At 41.9% G+C, this 27,043-nt stretch overlaps 1 protein-coding gene and 1 pseudogene across 3 annotated transcripts in view; both read right to left on the bottom strand.

The window, feature by feature from the left end:
• The window catches only part of BBS10 (Bardet-Biedl syndrome 10), a 44,483-nt gene extending 19,107 nt beyond the window's left edge, over positions 1-25,376 (bottom strand). Inside the window, exons 1-2 of one of the 3 annotated variants that reach the window (XR_003108986.3) lie at positions 25,093-25,376; positions 22,296-24,507 (exon numbers count right to left, since the gene is read on the bottom strand). Coding sequence is in view for 2 of the 3 variants with exons in the window: in XM_006046061.4 (XP_006046123.3) it covers positions 22,527-24,507; positions 25,093-25,277 (2,166 nt within the window). In the remaining variant the exon portion in view is untranslated. Of the gene's footprint in view, positions 1-21,195; positions 24,508-25,046 lie in introns of those variants that run through there. The other 2 variants (XM_006046061.4, XM_045165496.1) reach the window with 2 other exon arrangements.
• LOC112584770 lies at positions 14,598-14,694 on the bottom strand (annotated as a pseudogene).
• Positions 25,377-27,043: the final 1,667 nt, after the last annotated feature.

Here is a 27,043-nt window from a genome sequence, read left to right as displayed (position 1 = left end):
TTCTTTCTTTTCCTCATATTCCCTACCATAATAGACTGTCTGAGCCAGTTGTAACAGAGTATCTAAAGACTGATTTGGTCCATACGCCTGTTTTAATAGCTTACGGCGGATATCTGGAGCCGACTGAGTGAGAAATCTATCTTTTAAGATCACTTTTCCCTCTTCACTTTCGGGATCAATCTCAGTGAATCTGTGAAGGCCTTCTCGCAGTCTATCTAGGAATTTACCAGGAGCTTCTTTTTCCTCCTGTTCTATATCTGTCAATTTGCCATAGTTTAAAGGCTTAGAACGTGCCTGCCTAAGTCCTTCAAGAATACATCTAACAAAATGATTTTGATCCCATCTTTCTTTAGCTGTGTTGTAGTCCCAGTCTGGTTCTATAGTTGGGACCGCCTGATTCCCAGTGGGGAGGGCCGCTATCTCGTTCTCCCTCTTCCCTACTGATTCATTACCAAGCCATTCATCTCCATAAGCAACCGCTTTTCCCAAAACTCGAGTCTTTGACTCGGGAGTCAGCGTTTGTCTCAAGATATACATCACATCCTTCCAAGTGAGGTCATAAAGCAGAGTAACACCTTTAAAAGCTCTAATATATTTTTCTGGGTCATCTAAATAGTCTCCCAGATCTTCTTTGATTTTTTGTATTTCTTGATAAGAGAAAGGCTTATCAACTCTCACAGACTGATTATTTCTCTCGGTGGGTGTTTTATAAAGAGGCAACAGCTTCTGTGGCTGTTCCTCAGTCTCTCTGGCTGCTCTGCGCATATGATCTCAGGGATAGATTGGAGAAACCTGTTTTTCTTCTTCTCTTTGTCTCCTGTCCTCTATCTCATCTCTTACTTCGATGGTCTGAGTTTCTACTGAAACCAGAGTAGTCTGAGGTCGTACTGAGACAGGAGTTGTTTGGACCTCCATGTGGGCAGTTTGAATCCCAGTTTGGAGTCCCCAGCACGGGGGCAAAGTAAGAGGACAGGAGGGAGCTGAAGGTTTCACGCCCAAATCTATACCCTTAGGACATAAGTCTGGCATATTTCGCAGAGAGTAAAAGGGCAACACATATGTTACTTCTACCCATTTCCCTTGTTCCTTACAGAACCGGTCTAATTGTAGAACAGTATTATATTTAAGAGACCCTCCAACCGGCCACCGTTCGCCGTCCTCCAATGGATACCGTGGCCATGCAGTATCACATAGGAAGACCAGGTGTGTCTTCTTTAAGCCCTGGGGATCAAATCTATCCCAGTTTTTCAGGATACAGTTTAAAGGAGTGAGGCTGGAATTGTTAGCTCCCATCTGTAAGAGAGAAAAAAAGCGACCAGCGCCAATTTTTCTACCGGAGGCGTCCCTCCCTGCTCTAGATGGGGGTGTAGACAGACGTTACACCAAAAGCTTTTCTTTCCTGGTCGGACTTAGTCTGTCCCTTACCGACGCAGGCGCCGTACTCGTCCCTCCCGGTTCTACCACCGAGATGGGGTGGGGATGTACCAGGGGTAGACTTGATAGCATCCCTACTTGACGTCCAGCTCTTCACCCTTAACCTTGTTTGTCTCTGATGTCACCTGGGGTGAATCAGAGTAACCTTCCGGAATGCCTCCCAAGCTAAAACCGCTGTGGGAAACATTCGTCACCTGAGTGCCTGTGCACGACCCTGAGCATTTCCTGACTACAATAAGACCGACGCGAACATAAAACTGAGATGTTTTTTCCAAGCATCACCACACCAGTATAACAGCCTCCTCTGATCCACTAAGAGCCGGCGTTACCCATCGCAGTCCCAATCTGCGTAACCTTTAACCTCAGAGATGTTCTGGGGGCTAGAGCTCCATCTAGCTTCCGAACTTTTGATTCTTAGCGAGGCTAGGCGCTTTCTTGAATACCAATCCAAGTTTGGGACCTAAGCCACAGTATACAGTAACAATATAGATCACAAGTCTCTTGAAAGTCTATGATCCGATAGATTAGGTTAGTACTTCTAATTCTCAAGGAGTTATGAAATGGTCAAAGAGACCGAAAAGTTTGACCGAGAAAGGAGAGTTCGGTCCACACGCTTTGCCCATTTCTGGTCGGTTCTCGAAGGAGACATTGGGTGCCTCTTGGCATTGACAGGTCGGTATAACACCCCAACAGGTTTCTCCCATAAGCCGTATGAGATCACTGTGGAACCGCAGAGCAGGGCCCCTTACTTGCTTCACGCAGAGCCTGCCATTCATTCACACAAGCACACGGAAGAGTTAGTAAAACACAGCAGAAAACGTGTTCGCTAAGAGAACAAAGAACTAAAGCTCCAAGCATCCTTACCTTGTCCTGAAGGATCCCGGACGAGCCCCCAAGATGAAAGGTTGTTGTTGAATCACGCGAATACACCAGGATTCTTGGCTCCCGGAGGAGAAGAATTCAATCCGGGGCCAGAGACAAGGCTTGATTGCTCAGAGCTTTTGTGTAATAAAGTTTTATTAAAGTATAAAGGAGATAGAGAAAGCTTCTGACATAGGCATCAGAAGGGGGCAGAAAGAGTACCCCCTTGCTAGTCTTTAGCTGGATGTTATATAGTCACTAGCAGTCTGTTAATGAAAGAAAGGAATGTCTTAAAATTTAGAATGGCACCAAATGGTTTATCTTGGGCCATAAAATAATTAACTTGAATCTTAAAGAAGGACAGACCACCATACAAATAGTTTCATTTACATAGATTAGGGGAACAATATCTGAGTATAACATACTGGTTTGTCAAGTAGGTTTTGGGCCAAGAGGCGGAACCGACTTGGAGACAGAGTTTGGGGTAAAGGCGTAGTACATTAGCATAGCTTAAGACAAACATTTCCATAAGAAAAAGGCATTGGTTATCTCTAGTGTCATTATGGCAACACAGTATTTTAAGAGAAACCTCTCTTTAAATTTGTATAGAGAAGGAAAAAAATATTGCTAGTTTGTTTCCTCCTGTCGCTTAAGAGAGAGAAAAATGTCTGACACTTGCAGGCTATTTCCTCCATTTGGAGACCCCTGGCCTTCCTATCTGTTACCCTCTCACAACTCTATGACCCCATTGACTGTAGCCCGCCAGGCTCCTCTGCCCATGGGATTCTCCAGGCAAGAATACTGGAGTGGGTTGCATTTCCTTCTCCAGGGGATCTTCGTGATTCAGGGGTTGAACTCATGCAGGTGGATGCTTTAACTTTGGGCCACCTTGGAGGCCCATAACTACCTAACATTTTCAAAACAAGCAGCAGCTTACGAGTAACTACCACCAACTATTATTACATGATTTTAAAGTTTTGTTGGGACAATCAATACCCTACCCTAAAAAATTAGCAGGTTCAACTATTCATTTATATCGATGCTCCAGATCACTTAAATGTGGAATCTAAAATATGACAAAAATTAACCTATCTAAAATAGAAACAGAATCATGGCCATAAAGGACAGACTAGCAGTTGCCAAGGGTTGGGGTTAGGAGACGGATGGAGTGGGAGGCTGGGGTTAGCAGATACAATCTTTTTATATATAGAATGGACAAACTGGGTCCTACTTATAGCACGGAGAACTATATTCAATATCCTGTGATAAACCATAACGGAAAAGAATATTAAAATAGAATATCTATATATATATATAACTGAATCACTTTCTTGTACAGTATTAAGTAACACCACACTGTAAATCAACTATACTTCAATTAAAAAAGAAAGGAAGAAAAGAATGTAATCCATCCCAAGAAATGCACATCATGCTCTCTTTCAGCTGTTGCCACAACTCCTCTCCAAGGGGACCGCTGTAGTGACTTGTAACAGCCTTGACTGACTCTGGCAGGTTCTGCACTTTATACAAAGGGAATCACACCAGGTGCATTTTGGTAGCTGGCTTCTTTTGTTTGTGATTCACTCCCAGTGCTGTGTGCATGTTGTAGGCTGTTCCTTCCACTGTTTTTCAATGAATAAATCAATTGTGATATATTTATACAGTGGAGTACTACCCATTTCATTTTCATTAAAAATATTTGACATTAGAAATCGCAAGGGCTTAGCTGTTGAAAGTGAAGTCCAGTGCTGCAATAAACACAGTGTTATTCTCAAATCTTAAATTTCATAACGGCCTCAATGTCTTCCATTAAGTAAAATACTATGGGTACTATCTCAGCTTCTGAGCCATATCTGAGCCTGCTTTGCTTCATATCTGCTATTGGTTTTGTAACAAAATAATAGTCTCCTAAATTTCACTGTTAAGTATCATTATTGGTCTTGGAACTCTATTCATACAGCAACATTTTTTCAGAATAAAATTAGAGCAAACAAAAATATCAGCATTTATATTCAAGTAACTTGATTTATTATCTCTGAAATTCTTCTTACCTTCACACTTCACACACTTATGAAAACATGTTACTTTTAATGACAAGGTGTAAGTGCACTGTATTTCATTTACTTTGATATGTGTTCAAGTCTCCTTCCATCAACACACATACACACACACACACCCCCTCACTCTTCACTGACTGCAAGATTTTAGCCACAGCACCGCTCAGTAGGTTAAACTTCATTATGACAGTCTTCTCTTGATATTGCAGGAATTAATACTGCTTGGAAGAAATCCAAAACCTATATTATAGGAAAATTCAGAATGTCATGGTATCCTTCAATAAAAGTGCTTGCAGAAAAACATATTTTTTAAAACTCAGGTTATGAAGGTACAATATAGTTTACATACAGTAAACCATAAATTTGCTATAATATTATTATATTTACAATAAACCATATGTAAATTCACATAAACTTTACGCTCTTTAGTCTACAGTTCTGAGGTCCAACAAACGTGTATAACTGTGTAACCAGCACCACAATCAAGATACAGAACCTCCCACCATCCCCAATGTCCCCTTGTGCCTCTTTGTACTCAGCTCCTACCCCTGACTCTACCTCCTGGTCACCATCTCCTGGAGCCAGCTCAAACTCATGTCCATTGAGTCCGTGATGCCATCCAACCAACTCATCCTTTGTCATCCCCTTCTCCTCCTGCCTTCAATCTTTTCCATCATCAGGGTCTTTCCACTGAGTCGGCTCTTCACATCAGGTGGCCAAATACTAGAGCTTCAGCTTTAGCATCCATCCTTCCAGTGAATATTCCAGATTGATTTCCTTTAGAATTGACTGGTTTTATGTCCTTGAAGTCCAAGGGACTTCTAGTGTCCTCCAGCACCACAGTTTGAACGCATCAGTTCTTCGACACTCAGTCTTTTGCACTGTCTAGCTCTCACATCCGTACATGACTACTGGAAAAACCCTAGTTTTGATTAACCTTACCTTTGTTGGCAAAATAATGTCAGTGCTTTTTTTGCTGTCGCGGTTTATGGGCTTCCCTGATAGCTCAGTTGGAAAAGAATCCACCTGCAATGCAGGAGACCCCAGTTCAATTCCTGGGTCAGGAAGATCCTCTAGAGAAGGGATAGGCTACCCACTCCTGTATTCTTGTGCTTCCCTTGTGGCTCAGCTGGTAAAGAATCCACCTGCAATGTGGGAGACCTAGGTTCGATCCCTAGGTTGGGAAGATCCCCTGGAGAAGGGAAAGGCTACACATTCCAGGATTCTAGCCTGGAGAATTCCATGACTATACAGTCCATGGGGTAGCAGAGAGTTGGACACGATTGAGAGACTCACTTTACTTTCTCGGTTTATCATTACTTTTCTTCCAAGGAGCAAGTGTCTCATAAGAGTATATAAAATGTATCAGTTCAGTTCACTCGCTCAGTCGTATCCGACTCTTTGTGACCCTATGGACTGCGGCATGCCAGGCTTCCCTGTCCATCACCAACTCCCAGAGCTTGCTCAAATTCATGTCCATTGCGTTGGTGATGCCATCTAACCATCTCATCCACTGTCGTCCCCTTCTCCTCCTGCCTTCAATCTTTCCCAGCATCAGGTCTTTTCAAATGAGTCAGCTCTTCGCATCAGGTGGATCAAGTATTGGAGCTTCAGCTTCAGCATCAGTCCTTCCAATGAATATTCAGGACTGATTTCCTTTAGGATTGACTGGTTGGATCTCCTTGCAGTCAAGGGACTCTCAAGAGTGTTCTCCAAAACCACAGTTCAAAAGCATCAATTCTTCGGTGCTCAGCTTTCTTTATGGTCTAGCTTTCACATCCATACATGACTACTGGAAAAACCATAGCCTTGACTAGACGGACCTTTGTTGGCAAAGTAATGTCTCTGCTTTTTAATGTACTGTCTAGGTTGGTCAACACTTGTCTTCCAAGGAGCAAGTGTCTTTTAATTTCATGGCTGCAGTCACCATCTGCAGTGATTTGGAGCCCAAGAAAATAAAGTCTGGCACTTTTTCCACTGTTTCCCCATCTATTTGCCATGAACTTATGGGACCAGATGCGATGATCTTAGTTTTTTGAATGTTGAGTTTTAAACCAGGCTTTTTACTCTCCTCTTTTACTTTCATCAAGAAGCTCTTTAGTTCCTCTTCTCTTTCTGCCATAAGGGTGGTGTCATCTGCATATCTGAGGTTATTGATATTTCTCCCGGAAATCATGATTCCAGCTTGTGCTTCATCCAGCCCGGCATTTTGCATGATGTGCACTGCTGTAAGTTAAATAAACAAGGTGACAATATACAGCCTTGACATACTCCTATCCCAATTTGGAACCAGTCTGTTGTTCCATGTCCATTTCTAACTGTTGCTTCTTGACTTGCATACACTTTCTCAGGAGGCAGAAAAGGTGGTCTGGTATTCTCATCTCTTTCAGAATTTTCCACAGTTTGTTGTAATCCACACAGTTAAAGGCTTTGGTGTAGCCAATAAAGCAGAAATAGATATTTTTCTGGAACTCTCTTGCTTTTTTGATAATCCAACGGATGTTGGCAATTTGATCTCTGGTTCCTCTGCCTTTTCTAAATCCAGCTTGAACATCTGGAAGTTCACGGTTCACATACTGTTGAAGCCTGGCTTGGAGAATTTTTAGTATTACTTTACTAGCGTGTGAGATGACAGCAATTGTGTGGCAGTCTGAGCTTTCTTTGGGATTGGAATGGAAACTGACCTTTTCCAGTCCTGTGGCCACTGCTGAGTTTTCCAAATTTGCTGGCATGCTGAGTGCAGCACTTTCACAGCAGCATCTCTTAGGATTTGAAATAGCTCAATGGAATTCCATCACCTCCTTTGTTCATAGTGATGCTTCCTAAGGCCCACTTGACTTCACATTCCAGGATGTCTGGCTCTAGGTCAGTGATCCCACCATCATGGTTATCTGGGTTAACTAAACAAGATCTTTTTTGTATAGTTCTTCTGTGTATTCTTGCCACCTCTTCTTAATATCTTCTGCTTCTGTTAGGTCCATACCATTTCTGTCCTTTCTTGTGCCCATCTTTGCATGAAATGTTCCCTTGGTATCTCTAATTTTCTTGAAGAGATCGCTAGTCTTTCTGATCTAAAATGTATACCAATCTCATAAAAGTATATAAAGTGTTTTTCTCCCCTCTTTTTTTCAGACACAGATAAGCAGAATAGAGGCTGGCTGCTTGGTACACTGCACTTCCCCCACACCAGCCACACTGTCTCCTCCAGTGCCTGCCCTCTCCACGCTTCCACCTGCTAATCTTACCACATCACCCCTTTACCTAGAACCCTCTTCTCTTTCTTCTGTACCTGGTCAACTCCTACTCATCCTTTGATCTCAGCTTCAACATTATTTCTTCAGAGAAGTCTTTCCTATCTAGTTCCAAGCCCTCTACATTGCATTGTGCACATGTGAAGCAGTGATTTTATATCTATGTTTTATTTGATCAACATTTATCTTCACAGTAAACTCTGAGTTCATGAGGGCAGGGACTAGGTTTTGCTCGTGATCATATCCTGAGGATACAGCATAGTAGTAAACAGTCAGTAAAGCCTGAGTAAATGAATACACAGCTTGAAACCAGCACTGTTCTAGATGTTCAGTTTTGATTCGTTCAAGGGTGCAGTAAGATCAGTAGTAGGACTTTTGTTTTACTATGTGATGCTCTTAAGTCAAAAATTCTTTGACTTTCCTCCCTTCAAAGGATGGAGCCTAAATCCCTTCCCACCAAACATAAGCTGACTCAGTGGCTTACTTAAAATGGATAGCATGCAGCAGAAGTGCCTGTATCATGCAAGGCACTGCACTTCCGCCCTGTTCTCTCTGGGGTCACTCCCTCTGGGGGAAGCCAGCTGCCATGTCATTCAGACACATTAGCAGCCCTGCGGAGAGGTCCACACAGTGAGGATGTGAGGCTCCTGCCAACAGCCACGTCAGTGAGTGGAGCCAGTCTTCAGATGACTGTAGCCCTGGCCAACATCTTCATGGCAACCTCATGAAAGACCCTGAGCCAGAACCATGCAGCTAACCCACTTCCAGATGCCTGACCCAAAGCAGCTGTGTGAGAGAATAAATGTTTGCTATTTTGAGTTACTACATTTGAGGATAATATTGTTGTTACACAACAATAGATAACTGAAAGAACCGAAGCTGGAAGTAAAGTACAGCAAGTTTAAGTAGTTTGTTTAAGGTCATGTAACTAGTAAGTGGCAGATCCAAACACAGGTGGTGGGACTCTAAAGCCCTTGACCTCTCTACCATGCCATGCTGCCTCCTAAAGATGCTCACTATGGCGATTACAAAATCGTTTGACTGTGTGAGTATAAAATCTTTGCAGACTGGTTCATGTTACAGTTTCAGGAGGTTGCTTTCTGGGTTTCCAAAGAAGCTGCTGACTTGAAGAATTTCTGAGAGAGTGGTGGTAAAAAAGCAATTCTAATGAAGAAGTGTACTGTTCCATTTAAAGAATTTCTGTGAAGACATTTCATTGGGATAGACTGAAGCAAGTTTGTCATAAATCAGAAAAGAGGTAACTTTAAAGTAACTTTTTTCTTTAGTTCATTATTATGCTATAATAAAATAGTTTTCAGGACTTCCCTGGTGGTCCCAGTGGTTAAGAATCCACCTGCCAGGGCAGGGGACATGGGTCTGATCCCTGGTCTGGGAAGATTCCACATGACACAGAGCAACTATGCGGTTGAGCCACAACTACTCAAGCCCATGTGCCTAGAGCCTGTTCACAGCAAGAGAAGCCACAGCACTGAGAAGCCCACAAACTGCAACTAGAGAGCAGCCCCCACTCGCAGTAACTGGAGAAAGCCAGCACAGCAAGGAAGACTGAGCCCAGACTAAATAAATATATCAAACAAAAATAAGATAAAATAGTTTTCAGAGTGTCAACAGATTGTTCAATTTTAAAATACATTCAATATACTTATATGGTCAATATTATTTATATATATCTTTAATATAGTTGTATATATTCAAATGTTTATATTTAGTATTTATGAGGGAATTACTGAAAGGCAGTATTTCTCAGAGGTTTCTTAGTTACCATTCCAAAGGCCAGAATCTTGGAGTCGGCAAAGATTTCTTCAACAGGACACAAAAGGCACCAGTCCTAACAACACAACCTTGATTGGCCATTGTAAGCTATCTCCATGCATGGTGTTCAGGCTAAGCTGATAAAACTTCTTACCTTCATCCTAGCACTCTCAGATCAGATCAGATCAGTCGCTCAGTCGTGTCTGACTCTGCGACCTCATGAATCACAGCACACCAGGCCTCCCTGTCCATCACTAACTCCCAGAGTTCACTGAGACTCACATCCATTGAGTCAGTGATGCCATCCAGCCATCTCATCCTCTGTCATCCCCTTCTCCTCCTGCCCCAATCCCTCCCAGCATCAGAATCTTTTCCAATGAGTCAACTCTTCGCATGAGGTGGCCAAAGTACTGGAGTTTCAGCTTTAGCATCATTCCTAGCACTCTGGAATGATGCAATTTCCCTTCTCCTACTGTTCCTTCCATTTTTGTAGTCAAACTCTGGTCCTTTCATCCAGTCACTCCACTAAGCATTATCATAAGTTCCCTCATCAGGAGTATTAGACTCTTCGCACTTAAAAGCAGAGGAGTCTCCTGGCACCCCAAAGCAGGAATATTGCTGGGTCCCAGCAAGCTACGGACTTGTGAACTGGAAAGCTCTCTCTCCACCTCTTGTCTATGATTCCAACTTCATGTCTGTGAGTAGGTTTAATGGAAGAATCTCTATTCAGTGGCAAAGAACATGCAACACTTTGGTTCCCCAAATAATTTTGTTTTTTCAGAATCTTAGTTAACCGTGGAAATAGAAAAAAATCTAATAACATCAAGTAACAGCAACTTGGGTCTCTTTGGATAAATTAACTGATTCTGGTGATTGCTTTTAGACCTGATTACCAAAACCTTAGTCTCCTGACAAGTTCACAACACCTTCTTCCCAAGGACAGCTTAGCTGTTTGTGATGTGGAGCCACTGGCCTTTCCATTTCTCTTTGTGGGCCTACTTCGTGACTGGTGGGATGAGTAGAGCCTGGGGAGAGAGTTCAGCCAGTGATCATACAAGCCCTGAAACACAGGAGGTCATGGTAAGGATACGAAGTACTTTCAATCGGTCTTTGCTGCTACTTCATCTGACACTGGCAACATAACACTGGTGATGTCTGTGGCAGGAAATGGGTTTTAGGAGATTGAATAAATCACTCCCCCACACTGGGATGTACACACGGGGGTCAGGTTGAAGGAGACAGAAACCGCAGAGTAACTCCCTCTGATGTTTATACTGGACCCGAGGGCCTAACATGCTATGTGGAGCAGGCAGGTGAATGCTCCACCTCTGAGTCAGACACATGGACCCAGGCATGGTTCCTAGCAGGGCCTCTGCAGGTGAAGCTGACCCTGCTTCCTTTCTCTTAACCAAGGGAAAGAAAGGGAGTGCTCAGACAGGCACCCGCACTTCCTCCACCCAAGTTCACCAATCTGGCAAGTCCGTTCGCCTCCCTGGAGGGGCAGTGAGTGAGACAAGAAGCTAAGAGAAATCTCAGCCAAGGTAAAAAATAACTCATATATTCATAAATGAATATGAATGCATTTGTATTTGATTTTATAAGCAGCACAATGAAAAATATGCCTGGTAAGTGATTCATAGGATTAGCTGGTTTAGGCAGAATCACCTAAAGGACAACGTGAAGGAAAGTGGGAAGAGAATGGGCCATGAGCGCAAGAGGAAAAGAAAACAAATGATCACATGTAGTGCACACGCAGGTGGTCAACAGGCATGTGGGAATTTGCTCAGCATTGCTAATTACCAGAGAAATGCAAGTCAAAACCACAGACAAAACTATCACCTCACACTGGTTGGAACGGCCATCATTCAAACGTCTACACATAACAAATGCTGCAGAGGACGTGGAGAAAAGGGAACCCTCCTACACTGCTCGTGGGAATGTAAGTTGGCGCAGCCACTATGGAAAATAGTATGGAGGTTCCTCAGAAAACAAAAAAAACAGAGTTTCTATATGATCTAGCAATCCCACCCCTCAGCAATTTTGTCCAGAAATTTTTCCTGGACAAAAATTTAAAAAGATACACACACACACCTATGTTCACAGAACGACTATTCACAATAGCCATGAAACGCACCTAAATGTCCAGCAACAGATGAGTGGATAAAGACATGAAACACACACACAATGGAATACTGCTGCTGCTACTGCTGCTAAGTTGCTTCAGTCGTGTCCGACTCTGCGACCCCGTAGACGGCAGCCCACCTACTACTTGGCTATAAAAAAGGATGAAATAATTCTCTTTGCAGAAACATGGATGAACCCAGAGATTATCACACTAAGTAAGAGAGAGCAAGACAAATATCATATGATATCACTTACATGTGAAATCTAAACTGTGACGCTGGTGGCCAGTGGTTGAGACAGCACTTTCACTACCCAGCGCCTGAGGGTCACAGAACACAATATTCAAACTGCCCCAATTTTGTCTTCACTACACAGTTCATTTTGTTTCTTCAGATATATACATATATATGTGTATATATATATGATCTCCTATTTCACTTCTCAAAAGGGTTAGAATAAAATATTGCAAATAACACAAATATATAAATTGACCTCCCCCCCCAAAGTGAAAGTGAAAGGTGCTCACTTGTATCCAACTCTTTGTGACCCCATGGACTATACAGTCCATGGAATTCTCCAGGCCAGAATACTGGAGTGGGTAGCCTTTCCCTTCTCCAGGGAATCTTCCCAACCTAGGGATTGAACCCAGTTCTCCTGCACTGCAGGCAGATTCTTTACCAGTTGAGCCATAAGGGAAGCCCAAGAATACCAGAGTGGGTAGCCTATCCTTTCTCCAGAGGATCTTCTTGACCCAGGAATCAAACCGGGGTCTTCTGCAATGCAGGCAGATTCTTTACCAATTGAGCTATCAAGGAAGGCTTTTCCCCTCTAAATAACCAACAAAGTCTTCTCAAGGAGCACATCAGATAATGCCCTTATTAAGTTATGCACAGGTTATCATTTGCGAATGTTCTTGTAGGCATTCCTATCCTGGAGGATTGTGTAAGAAACCCTGATTATTAAGACTAGGTATACTGCAAGTTAATGTAAATTTTAAGACATATAATACAAATTAGAATCCAGTACAGGAGTTTAGTAAGTACAAAATGGTATGTAAATTGTGACAGAAACACAGGTAAAGTCCCAAGAAGTTTTACATAAATGTACTTCTGGAATATGTATTAAGATTGTATATACTATGGGGTCCCCTTTTTTAAAAAAAAAACAGACATTTCTGTTGCTGCAGTAAGGATTTCCCTAGAGTGGGGGACAGAATGGAAACCGCTCTGAATTCACAGAGTATACCCAATTACTAACTAGATATATTTAATCTGGGCATGAGAACCTTGATTGCTATAATCATTCGTGAGGCTTTCACCCAGACATTTGTCTATAATAAGGTCAGGCATTGCTGCCTGGTGATTTTACTTGGAGCTAAATACAAACATCCAAAGGAGTAGTTGTAAGTGACAGAGACTAAAAAATTATGTGTATTTACTACACTGTTAAAGTGAGAGTGTTAAGTCACTCAGTTGTGTCTGACTCTTTGCAACTCCATGGACTGTAGCCCGCCAGGTTCCTCTGTCCATGGAATTCTCCAGGCAAATGGATTGCCATGCCCTTCTCTAGGGGATCTTCCCGACTCAGGGGTTGAACCCAGGTCTCCTGCATTGCAGGAAGATTCTTTACTGTCTTAGCCACCAGAGAAGCCCTTACTATACTGTTAACCTAAGCATAAATGTGATTCAACCACAACATGTCATCAATCCATAGGCTACAGGGAGGCCTTCTGCATAGACTTTGAATAAAATTTCCTACTGAGAGCTGCTCTTTAAAATGAACAAATGACTGTTTAGAACAGAGACATGCTAAGTCACCTGGAGGAAACAGAATGGCTTCCAGGATGGTAGAACATTGCAGTGATTTAGTATTTTAAGAAAAAACTGGGTGCGTCGGTTTAGGTAGTGTTAGACACAAAAATGGAGTCATTGAGGCAAATCCAAATGTCGGTTGGATCTCTGGGATTGAAAGGTTGTTGATGAATCACGCGAATACACCGGGATTCTTGGCCCCCGGAGGAGAAGAATTCAATCCGGGGCCAGAGACGAGGCTTGATCGCTCAGAGCTTTTGTGTAATAAAGTTTTATTAAAGTATAAAGGAGATAGAGAAAGCTTCTGACATAGGCATCAGAAGGGGGCAGAAAAAGTACCCCCCTGCTAGTCTTCAACTGGATGTTATATAGTCACTAGCAGTCTGTTAATGAAAGAAGCGAATGTCTTAAAATTCAGAATGGCACCAAATGGTTTATCCTGGGCCATAAAATGATTAACTTGAATCTTAAAGAAGGGCAGACCACCATACAAATAGTTTCATTTACATAGATTAGGGGAACAATATCTGAGTATAACATACTGGTTTGTCAAGTAGGTTCTGGGCCAAGAGGCGGAACCGACTTGGAGACAGAGTTTGGGGTAAAGGCATAGTACATTAGCATTGCTTAAGACAAACATTTCCATAAGAAAAAGGCATTGGTTATCTCTAGGCTCAAGAATAGCTAACTTCAGGTGAAACCAGGTGTCATTATGGCAACACAGAATTTTAAGAGAAACCTCTCTTTAAATTTGTATAGAGAAGGAAAAAAATATTGCTAGTTTGTTTCCTCCTGCCGCTTAAGAGAGATAAAAATGTCTGACACTTGCAGGCTATTTCCTCCATTTGGAGACCCCTGGCCTTCCTGCCTGTTACCCTCTCAGGATCACCGCCCAGGAGGAGGGAGACTTAGTCAGTCTTTCCATTGGTCCATTTGTCTTCATTCATTCACTCATGCATTCATTCAGTGAACTTAGTAGAGTGCCTACTTGGCTAAGCAGTATCCTATGTGCTGGATATAGGGAAGTGAAAAAGTCCACATTCTCACGAAGTTTATTCTAGTGCGGAAAGCAGTCATTGTGGAAAAATAAACACACACACTAATAACATTAGATGTGTGCTTCAAAAAGAGCTTACCAAGGTAGGAAGGTCATGGAGAAGGAATATGTTTAGATTGAAAAGTCAAGAAAGGTATCTCTTAAGGAGGTGACAAGAAAGCAGAGATACCTGAATAAAGTGAGGAAGTGAGCCATATGAAGATCAGAGGGAAAGAGGTGTTTTGTTTTTTTTAATATGGAACTCTTCACGTCATCCTTGCACAGGGGCCATGCTAATCTTCTCTGTATCGTTTTAATTTTAGTATATGTGCTGCCAAAGTGAGCTCAGAGGGAGAGTTTTGTGCATTAGAACAGCAAATGGAAAACCTGGAGGCTGAGACGGCTTGTGCGTTCAAGGGAGAGAAGGAACACCGGTTTGGGTGCTCATTAGTGCTGCCTGCTAAGAGTTCTCTCCTCTTCCAGGAACAAGGTGGGACGGAGCCACCTGGTTCTTCTGTGCATGGGTTAGCACCGTGCGACTAATTCTGGACAGTGAGTCATGAGCAGAAATGCCATGTGCCACTTCTGAATACAGCCAATGAAAGACCCTTTAGATCTCTTTTCTCTCTGTGGCATGATGACTGGTAAAGTTAAAGACAGCAACTGCTCCATCAGCCCCGATCTAGGAGTGAGGGAGAAAATCATGTGGGGTCAGAGCTCCTAGCTGACCTTTAATAGCTATGTGAGGACATTACTATGCACTGTGTCAAGCCTCTTGAGATCTGGAGTTCTTTGTTACCTCAGTATGGCATAACTTGTCCTGACTGACAGTGTAACCGGTGGGGAGAAAGCTGGAGGGAGAGTGGTAGGGGGTAAGATTTAAGGATAAGCAGGAGATAGAACATGGACAGCCTTGTAGACTATGAAAAATCTGGATTTCATTCCGTGTGAAGGAAAAACCTCTGGAAGACTGAGCAGAGGGATAATACGACAGGATTTGCATCTTAAAAAGAATCATTTAGTCATGTAGGGAAGCCCTTGTTCATGAGAGATACATACTGAGGTATTTAGAGATACAACTTGCTTTCAGATGGTTCAGTAAAGTGTGTGTGTATGCACACACTCATGCATGAACAAAGGGTTAAATGGTAATTGGTGAATTCTGATGTAGGGTTTGTGTGTGTTGTGCTCTTTTCTCAACTTTTTTTGTGGAGTTAAATTTTTTTTACATAAAAAGTTGGGGGTAGGGAAATCAGTCCAGGATAAAATGCAAGGTCCAGAAGCAAGACCATTAGGAAGCTATGGCTGGTGAGATGAAGTGACTGGCGGCTGGAAAGGCAATCCTGAGAAATGGGCGGATTTGAAACTACTTCATTTGTGGGGCAGTGGGATTTGCTGGTTGGCTGCAGGATGCAAAGGTAAGACTGGAGTCAAAACAGCTCCAGGTTTTTGTTCTGACTGAGTGGGAGACTGGTGATGCCACTAACTGGGGTGGGACAGCAGGTTTAGAGAACTGAAACAGTCATCCTGTTCTGGACACGTTAAGGGTAAGCATCCATGTGGAGACTGGGTTGGGAGGTGGATAAATGAGTTGGTAGGTGACAGAAGAGGTTGGCTGGAAATACAAAATTTGGAATCATCAGCATGTGGTGGCACCCAAGTTACAGAACTAAATAGAAACCCACAGAAAGCAAGTGTAGGTGAAGACTGAGCACTGGGGAACTGGAGCATAACTGGCTGGGAGGGGGCTCATGCGGTTAATTTGATTTCTCTTGTTCTCATTCCATGCTTGCTGAGCAACCACCTGATTATTACTTGACTTCCCACATATAGGTCCGACTGGTCAGATGGACTTGGAATGATCTCGTTCCTGGGACAGTTCTTATTGTAAATAAATTGGTCACACTCACAAGTGTGGTTAGATTCAGTCCCAAAGACAGAGCCATTCTCGGCAGCCTGACAAAATCTGATGGTGAGTCTACATAAGGAGCCAGACACAGCACTGGAAATTTTCTGAGGAAATGAATACCACACTGCTTGCTGGTACTTCTTTGGCTCAGAGTAACCTCCTGAGGAAGAATGTTTCCAGAATTGTTGCAAAAACCGTTACCCAGTTATGGCTAAGAAAATATTCCCTTTTTGACTGTATCTTTTTTTTTTTTTTTTGCTGTAAAAGCACTGATCCATTAGTGTGTATCTCACATTGTTTCTCTTCTGTCATGATCTTGCATTTCCTTAGGTCAGGATCCTTATTTTAGCTATTTAAGGGGCATTCTATATGTGTGTGCCCTAAATTTATTTTTTAAAATTTTATTTCATGTCAATAAGTAGCATTCAAATGGCTCAAAAATCAAAATGCCATAAGGTATACACTGAGAAACCACCTCTTCCCTATGCATGTCTGTCACTGTCCCTAATCCATTTAGTTTGTGGATCCATCTAGATTTGTATGTGTGCTTAGTCACTCAGGTATGACCTAAATCAAATCCCTTATGATTATACTGTGGAAGTGAGACATAGATTTAAGGGCCTAGATCTGATAGATAGAGTGCCTGATGAACTATGGAATGAGGTTTGTGACACTGTACAGGAGACAGGGATCAAGACCATCCCCATGGAAAAGAAATGCAAAAAAGCAAAATGGCTGTCTGGGGAGGCCTTACAAATAGCTGTGAAGAGAAGCGAAAAGCAAAGGAGAAAAGGAAAGATATAAACATCTGAATGCAGAGTTCCAAAGAATAGCAAGAAGAGATAAGAAAGCCTTCTTCAGCAATCAATGCAAAGAAATAGAGGAAAACAACAGAATGGGAAAGACTAGAGATCTCTTCAAGAAAACCAGAGATACCAAAGGAACATTTCATGCAAAGATGGGCTCGATACAGGACAGAAATGGGATGGACCTAACAGAAGCCGAAGATATTAAGAAGAGATGGCAAGAATACACAGAAGAACTGTACAAAAAAGATCTTCAAGACCCAGATAATCACGATGGTGTGACCACTGACCTAGAGCCAGACATCCTGGAATGTGAAGTCAAGTGGGCCTTAGAAAGCATCACTAGGAACAAAGCTAGTGGAGGTGATGGAATTCCAGTTGAGCTATTCCAAATCCTGAAAGATGATGCTGTGAAAGTACTGCACTCAATATGCAAATTTGGAAAACTCAGCAGTGGCCACAGGACTGGAAAAGGGCAGTTTTCATTCCAATCCCAAAGAATGGCAATGCCAAAGAATGCTCAAACTACCACACATTTGCACTCATCTCACACGCCAGTAAAGTAATGCTCAAAATTCTCCAAGCCAGGCTTCAGCAATATGTGAACCGTGCACTTCCTGATGTTCAAGCTGGTTTTAGAAAAGGCAGAGGAACCAGAGATCAAATTGCCAACATCCACTGGATCATGGAAAAAGCAAGAGAGTTCCAGAAAGCATCTATTTCTGCTTTATTGACTATGCCAAAGCCTTTGACTATGAGGATCACAATAAACTGTGGAAAATTCTGAAAGAGATGGGAATACCAGACCACCTGACCTGCCTCTTGAGAAATTTGTATGCAGGTCAGGAAGCAACAGTTAGAACTGGACATGGAACAACAGACTGGTTCCGAATAGAAAAAGGAGTTCGTCAAGGCTGTATATTGTCACCCTGTTTATTTAACTTACATGCAGAGTACATCATGAGAAACGCTGGACTGGAAGAAACACAAGCTGGAATCAAGATTGCCGGGAGAAATATCAATGACCTCAAATATGCAGATGACACCACCCTTATGGCAGAAAGTGAAGAGGAACTCAAAAGCCTCTTGATGAAAGTGAAAGTGGAGAGTGAAAAAGTTGGCTTAAAGCTCAACATTCAGAAAACGAAGATCATGGCATCTGGATCCATCACTTCATGGGAAATAGATGGGGAAACAGTGGAAAGAGTGTCAGACTTTATTTTTCTGGGCTCCAAAATCACTACAGATGGTGACTGCAGCCATGAAATTAAAAGACACTTACTCCTTGGAAGGAAAGTTATGACCAACCTAGATAGCATATTCAAAAGCAGAGACATTACTTTGCCAACAAAGGTCCATCTAGTCAAGGCTATGGTTTTTCCTGTGGTCATGTATGGATGTGAGAGTTGGACTGTGAAGAAGGCTGAGCACCGAAGAATTGATGCTTTTGAACTGTGGTGTTGGAGAAGACTCTTGAGAGTCCCTTGGACTGCAAGGAGATCCACCCAGTCCATTCTGAAGGAGATCAGCCCTGGGATTTCTTTGGAAGGAATGATGCTAAAGCTGAAACTCCAGTACTTTGGCCACCTCATGCGAAGAGGTGACTCATTGGAAAAGACTCTGATGCTGGGAGGGATTGGGGGCAAGAGGAGAAGGGGACGACAGAGGATGAGATGGCTGGATGGCATCACTGACTCGATGGACGTGAGTCTGAGTGAACTCCGGGAGTTGGTGATGGACAGGGAGGCCTGGCGTGCTGTGATTCATGGGGTCGTAAAGAGTTGGACACGACTGAGCGACTGATCTGATCTGATCTTAGTCACTCAGTTGTGTCCAACTCTTTGCTACCCCAAAGACTGTAGCCTGCCTGGCTCCTTGGCCCATGGAATTCTCCAGGCAAGAATACTGGAGTGGGTAGCCATTCCTTTCTCAAGGTATTTTCCCGACCCAGATATCAAACCTGGGTCTCCTGTATTGCAGGCAGATTCTTTACCGTGTGAGCCAGGAGGGTTGGTACCAATCTCTTGCTATTTACAAAGCTCAATCCTAGCCCCACTCCCCCCAAAACTAGAGTTTTTCTTTTCCCTGCTTTGCTGTGATGATGGGAAAAACATATTCTATTACTTTTGTAAGGGAATGAGTAATTTCTGATAAAAGTTCAGGCTCAAATTGAACTCTTCCCTGTCCGTTTTAGTCTAAAACATGGATATCATAACACTTTCAGTGTAACATGGTTAAACAACTCTTTGGCTAAAGCAATTGAAGGATGTTCAACTATTTAATGCCTATTGTTTTGGGAATAAAAATGGATTGTGCTGGCCCAATGAGAAAAAATAAGGGGTTCATAAAAGTTATTTGGGAAAATGTGTTTGTGGAAGGTAGACTGACATATAACTACAGAAAACAATAATAAAAACCTCAGTTGAGAAGTTTTTCTCTCCCATGGTATAGCAGATTCTGTTTTCCAAAGATAGCTGCCTCAGCATATCTCATCCCACATGCTCTTCCTATAAGGTGACATCGACATTTCCCACTGAGTGGTGGGGCCTGTGTTCTCTCCCCTTGAATTTCAGCTGACCCTTATGGCTGCCTGAACCGACAGAATACAGTGAAATGTGTCCAGCTAAATCCAGGCAGCTCTCAGAACCGTGAGAGGCAATGATACAGTGATTCAAATCAAGTAAAATTTGAATAAAATTTTTGAATGAATAAAAATATTCATCATGCAGCAATAAAAACAGGAACATGGTCTTGATTTTAATCATCTTTACATTTTCTTTGGTCTTCTTTAATTTTTATTCAGATTTTACTTTAGTTTTATCTATTTTTGTTGCAGGTCACCTCAAACCCTTTGTGGAAGTGGGTTTAAGTATAACGTAACCACATTTTTTGAAATGCTCTTTTATCTAACTCAGTAATGCGAACTCCCTAGTGTTATTCTGCAAAGGACAAGGATGACCCATGAAAGCTTTATCACCATTTTTGAGGATGTTTTTAATGAAAAGAAAAAAGATTGCTTTGTATAGACCTGTTCTACATTTTCTGCTTCTTTCTCCTGCAAACAGATTCTTTTCCATGAAAGTTTGATAGAAATAATTAGGGCCTCATCTATGAGGACCAGAGCTCCCTAACAGACATTTATTGGCTACTACTATGTGGCAGATATTAGATTAGGTACCAAACACAAACATTCCCAGCTTACAAAGGGGCTCCTGGACCAGTGACTATTTATAGCTATAAACGCCTACCAAATGCAAGGCATGGGCATGCATGTTTTTGAATGCCTTCACTGATGGAGAAGTATTTAAAACAACAGCAGCAAAATAAAGCAAAGTTATCAAGAGACCTGACAGGCAATTTAAAAAAGTGAATGAAAAAAATGATACAATAATTTTACAGTACATCTATATATCTATGGATTTAGTATAAGAAAGAGAAATAATACATTCTCTCCATAATCACAGAAGTGAAACAGTGTTATCACATATGACATAAGATGTCCAGAGTGGCTTGGCTCAGACGGTAGGCTGAGATGGTAAAGAATCTTCCTGCAATGCAGACCTGGTTCGATCCCTGGGTCAGGAAGATCCCCTGGAGAAGGGAACAGCTACTCATTCCATTATTCTTGCCTGGAGAATTCCATGGGCAAAGGAGCCTGGCAGGCTACAATCCATGGGGTCTCAAAGAGTCAGACACAACTGAGCAACTAACACTTTCACTTGCATATAACATAAACCTTACAAAAATAAAATTTTACTTAATATAAAAGATTTGCAATGATGGAACATTAGATCTTTGTGTGTCGTCCTGTGCCAGGCTCATGCTGATCTTATGGTTCACATTTTAGTGTGTGTGCCGCCCAACTGAGCATGTGACATTACCGTCTTTTAATATACTGTCAGTCATTGCTTTTTCAAGTTTAACTGTAATGAAATTTTAAAAATTGGTTTTCCTCAATTTAATTTCAGTCCAACTGGTGTCACTACCCACTACACATTAACCTTTAAGGAAAAGCGCCTGAAGGTAGGAACCATATCTGTTTGTTTACCACAGCATATTCAGCATCTGGCACACAGCAAGCACTCAAAAGAATTTGTTGAATTAGTAAACAGGAAATACATAATTAGAACAGATTAAAGAAAACAGTTTTATTCAACAAGCCCTTCTGAATCCTCGGTATGAACTTAGTACTGGCTGGGGTGTTACAGAGAACTACCAAAAGTAGAAGATATTGCCCTTATTCACAGCTAGAATCACAATATTTTTTTTGCATTTATAAACCTTTAAAATATAAACATTAAAAAATTCATATTAGACATAAATATAGCAGTCTCTCGGTATCCAAGGGGGATTGGTTCCAGAACACACCCCCAGCCCCGCCTCCCAGCAGACACTAAAATCTGTGGATGTTCAAGTCTGTTATAAAAAATGGCACAGCATTTGCATATAAGCAATGCACATAGTCTTTGTACTTTAAATCATCTCTAGATTACTTATAATCCCTAATACAATGTAAATACTATGTAAATAGTTGCCAGTGCACCCGGCAAATTAAAGTTATGTTTTTGGGAACTGTCTGTAAATTTTTTCCCTGAATATTTTCAATCCACAGTTGGTTGAATCCATTGATGTCCAACCCACAGATCAGAGAGCCAACTGTAACCCTCAAATTATGTTACTACTGAACTATGGCTATGCATAAAATACAAGAAAGCCTAACAGATACATGAACTATCTTGCAAGCTCTTAGAGAACAGGAGAAAATGATAGTATGATTTTCATATTCTTTTTGGAATTATTTCAACTAAAGAAATGAAAATAAATGCAATCCACAAAATCCTATTTATGGTAACATATTCAATGGTGCATGAATGGTGAAAAAATCTATCCAGGCTCTAAGTAAGGGGACAATTAAAGTAAAAAATAATTTTACTTATATACTGTTTGAGAAAAAAGAATGATACTTTTGCTACAGAAATTGAGTAGGGAAAATAAATCATTTTCAATAAGGAAATAATATTTTATGAACTAAAGTAGGATGGCATTTGGAGACTTCATCTAAATCTGAGATTATTCTATTAACTAACTATAGAAAGGCAAGGCAGAAGGGAAGAAGAGTGAAAAAAGATACAGAAAAGTAAAAGGGAACTATGAGAAAACACTTTCCCTCCAAACCACAGACTAACTCAAGAGCTGAGACACAGGGACACTGGGGGAAAAAAGATCCACTTACTCAGATGTTGGCTTCACTCATCCAGGCTTCCTCCTCAGAACTGTTCCATAATGAATGCAGTCTACAATATTCATATCTGAACATCTGGTGGCCTCATGTACTTCTAAAGACTTTAAAGTTCTGCTGTTTTCCTAACTAGGTTGAATTAACTTGAAAATCAGTGGTCACATGACTGCCTTGCTTTATGGCTTGAGTTGGATTAAAACTCTGGTTAATAAAAAGCTTTCCATTTTATAGTTCCTCTTCTGAATCTTGATCATAAACTTCCTGAGGCTGTCTCTTAATATTGATTACTAAGTCAACAGTCAAAATGTTTGTCAAGCACTGAAGAACTGAAGTTAGTAACTGGTATTTACCAGCAACTGATTCCAAACCTGTTTGGTTGCTTATCATGGGTTGATTGGTTTGCAGTGCCTGGAGAGCTCTTACATATACTTGTGGAAAGCTGTAATTTCCTTTCTTAGACTTATACAAGATTTTGGGAACACCTAAAATTGCATTAGCTATTATCCTACTAACCATGGTTTGTTCTGATTGCTGGCATTTTTTGGCATAGTTGAGAAGATAGTAATGCAATAAGATCTCAAAATTACCACCCACAGGCAAAACACAACCAGCTGGTATAGATGAGGAACAGTAACTTTGGCAAGTACACATCTCTAGTGACTTATATCTCAGTGGTAAAATGCTGTCCTTTCCAGCAAGTTTTGTAACCTGTAAATTTTCATAAGATATTTCCCTTCTGGTATTTTCTGTTTTTGAGTTAGCAGAATTACTCTCAATAAAGGGTTCATGGTCATCCATTATCCTCCCTTTGTTTGGGGATGAACATCTCAATGTTTCATCTGTCTGGTATGAATCTGTTACTGCCACTTTTGGTGTTGAACACAATACATTTTGCTCTAATTTGATGCTTGGAACTATCAAATCTGAACATACTTTTAAATTCGTTTGAGTTTTTGCCAGTTCACCTTTGTTCTTTACAACAGTGTCCTGATACGACCTTTGTACTGAGCTGTTAACAATTTTTGGTAACTCATTACTTTCTCTACTATTCTTATATATACAAGGACCTGAGGTACAACTTTGGTCACTGGTTTGTGTCACATAATTTAGATCAAGGTCTTTAAATACTTGCCGAAGCATTTTAAACGCTCCATGTAAAGCATTCTCATGTTGTTCAACAAGCCCCTGCACCGGTCCACAAAGAGCTATACAATGTGGTGTGAATGAACAGGTGCTCATCAAGCCAAGATGAACATACCTTTTGGATCTAAGGATGAGGGGTTTACAGAATTTCGCCAAAGCAGTGTGAGAGAGTTCATACTGAGAAGAGGCCTCTGGTAGTACAAAGGTAGCAAGACCAATGACTCTCTGGATAAGAGAAAGTTCTTCAGATGATAAACACTCCACCACAGATATGCCATTCAGTCCTGCACAATAAATTACTAAGTCTGGTTGTTTCACAGTAGATAGGAGTAATTTTACATTCTGATTCTGTAAATGTTTCACTATTGCTTTTGTTCTTTCTGTAATCCAAAACTGAGATGTCTGAAACTGTGCTTCTGAATTTAGAATAAACTCTGATCCAGAAATTGAAAAAAGAGGCTGAATGGTTTCTGTTACTATCACTATTCTTATGTCACCATCTGCTGGACAGTACACAGAAAAGTCTCTCTGAAGCACAAGCCCAGCTATGATCCTGGAATCCGAAACAGGAAGGCCGGTGACACCAACTTTCAACTCAACAAAACAGTCATCCACTATCTCCAGTACTTCTTCAAACCTACTTTCACAAGCTGTACACTTGAAAACATAGTCACACATCAACTGAGATATCAAGTTTTGATTATTTCTTCCCACTCTTCCACAGAAGTATGCTCCTAACAGCATCTCTAAAGAGTTCCTACACAATGTTCTTTCTTCAGTGCGTGAAGAAAAGATGGACAAGAAGTGTCTACTTAAGTAATGATCCATAACATAGTCTAATATCTGTGTCTGAAATGTTAGAAGAGCTTGGGAAATAAATTTCCACTGACAGCAATTTTTCCAATGCCTTCCACAGGTTTGAATATTTTCAAAAAGGAAAGAATCCTTTTCCTTGTCTGTGATCTCACGAAGTCCTCTGAGTAAATGGCAAAGAAAGATAATAAATGTTTTAGCACCATCTCCTGTTTTTCTTAGATGACTGGAAACACAGGCCACCATCACCCTGCACAAGAAAGAAAGAAAGCAACTCAGATTTTCAGAGGGCTGCCTTTCCACATCTGAATCAAGTTGAAAGCATGCTTTTACATCTATAAAATGAGAATACTATCTCCTTGATGTACTTAGTTTGTTTTTTCCCTTTTAAAATTTACTTAAATATAGGCTGAATGGTTTCTGTTACTTAAAAGGGAAAAACAATAGAACCACCATTGTGCTATTTAAAGATTCTAGGGTTGGGTCGAGCTGGAAGGAAAGGAGAAATGCTCTTTTCAGTTGTGGAATGTTCCCTAGGACAGTGCTCTAACTCTGAGCGTACACTGGTCTCATCCAAGGTCAGTTTTCTTCAGAAATAGCTCCCGAGAAGTCCTGACCTCTTTACCATCTTCCGGGTTATTGGACCTCTAGCTCCTACTAGCAGAATGGCTGGGCTTTTTCTGCTGGGCGAGAGGGAGAAGGTCAGTTTTCCCAAAGAGCAAAACCTTACGGACAAGAAGTCCAGAGAGATGAAGTGAGGTGTCCATCTGGAGTGTGGGACGTGAGTACCTAATTAGAGGATGCTCTAAAGGGCTGGAGCATGCGTCCCGGGTACCTGGCTACGGGATGCTCTAAATGTAGCGCCTTCAACAGGCAGCCTCCATCCCGGCTGAGCAGCACCTCGCCAGTGGGCTTGGTACACAGAACTTGCCGCCCTTCCGGCCCCAGGCAACCGCTCACGATGGTTTCTAGCACTTCCGCCACATGCAACGCCACCGTCACAGACCCCGCAGCGGCCATAGCCCTTCAGGTTCCAGCGGCCTACGCACGCCGCTTACAGAAAACCAGGATTGCCTGGAAGGAATAGAGCGCGGGTACCGCCGGAAGCGGAAGGGGCGGGTAGAAGACCGGAAGCCGGGGCAACTAGGCTTCTTGGTTGGGCGAGGGTCTGCCGTTCCGCCCGTCCACCGGAAATTGCCCCGCCGTTAGGCAGTAGAACTAGCGGTCCAAAAGCCTACTAAGGTAGAAAAAAGGTCGGGGCTTTTCTGAAGCTATCTCTGGAGAGGAAGCTGAAAGCCCTTCCCCAGCTCCCTAGGTGAATTCATTCCTTTCCTGGGGGCTTCAGGTGCCACCAGATCTCTCCTTTTCTAGGAGCTCGGCACGATAGTGGAGGGACTGGGCCCTGCGGCTAGAATTCGGTTCGTTTCCAACTGCCGTCAAAAATTCGTTCCCAAACCTCTGCCATGAGCTTGTGCATATCCTGTCCACATTCTGCACCAGCGGTTTTCTTTCGCGGTGTAGGCCAGATGAGGAGGGCCTGGCCACGGTCACGAGCTGCAGGCTTCATGCTTTCTGCAGGTGGCTTTGCCGCATTTCCTGGGCTTAAGTATCAACCACATGAAATCCTCGCCACCGCAATTTTCTTTTTATTTAGCAGAAGTGATAAATGTGAGGACTTACTGGTAATCAATAGTATGCTTTAAAAACGGTGACCCAGGATTATTGCACACAATTCGACGGCAGGAAAAACAAAAAAAAATACTGTTAAGCAGAAAGAACATACTGTTTCGTACGTTAAGACACGCCCCTCTCTTTTAAGGATGAAATGGTAAAGAGCATGGGCTTACGATTTACCTGTGTTTGCTGTGCCATTTACATCTGTGACATTCTTTGTCTCCACTTTTATCATCTTAAAAGAAAAAATGGTGATATGTAAAAAACCTTTTGAGGGTGGCAGTGGACAGTTTACAAAGCTGTGGGATGTGGGGTATTTTTTTGGCATGGTGTGTCGTGAGTACTAAGCACTCAGCAAATACAACATACTCAACAAATTCCCGTCATGTGCCACCAGTGTAGGGACCCACTATTTCCACAAGAAAGGGATATTTTGTAAGGTTCAAAAGAGTTATCAACCCAATACAACTATATAGGAGTTTGGTCAACATCAGGAAAATTACCTTTTAGATGTTTCATTGAGGTTGAACAGTGAGGGGCTATTTTCCCTATCCTTTACTCCTATGTACAGGACAGGAGACACCTGTAAGCCCTCCCATTCCTGGCAGTAAGACAAAACTAACTCGCTCTTAGCCACAAGCAACTGAGGGGAGCAAATACTGGATTGGAGGATGAAGGAGGAAAACTAGAGGAATGATATCTTGTAACATATGTGATGTTGATGTTGACTCAGGACTAATAGATAATTTGTGGGGGAAAAACATGTGAGTTTTGTTATCTATGTTTATGTAAGCAAACCATTCAATATCATGGTAATCCAAGTCTATGCCTTGACCAATAATGTGGAAGAAGCTGAACTTGAACGGTTCTATGAAGCCCTACAAGACCTTTTAGAACTAATACGCAAAAAAGATGTCCTTTTCATTATAGGGGACTGGAATGCAAAAGTAGGAAGTCAAGAAACACCTGGAGCAACAGGCAGATTTGGCTTTGGAGTACAGAATGAAGCAGGGCAAAAGCTAATAGAGTTTTCCAAGAGAATGCACTGGTCCTAACAAACCCCTCTTCCAACAACATAAGAGAAAACTCCACACATGGACATCACCAGATGG

This window comes from Bubalus bubalis, chromosome 4 (genome assembly GCF_019923935.1).
Source record: "Bubalus bubalis isolate 160015118507 breed Murrah chromosome 4, NDDB_SH_1, whole genome shotgun sequence".
NCBI classification, from domain to species: domain Eukaryota; kingdom Metazoa; phylum Chordata; class Mammalia; order Artiodactyla; family Bovidae; genus Bubalus; species Bubalus bubalis.
The sequence above is the reverse complement of the archived record's forward strand: the minus strand, read 5'-3'. Positions and strand labels throughout refer to the sequence as shown.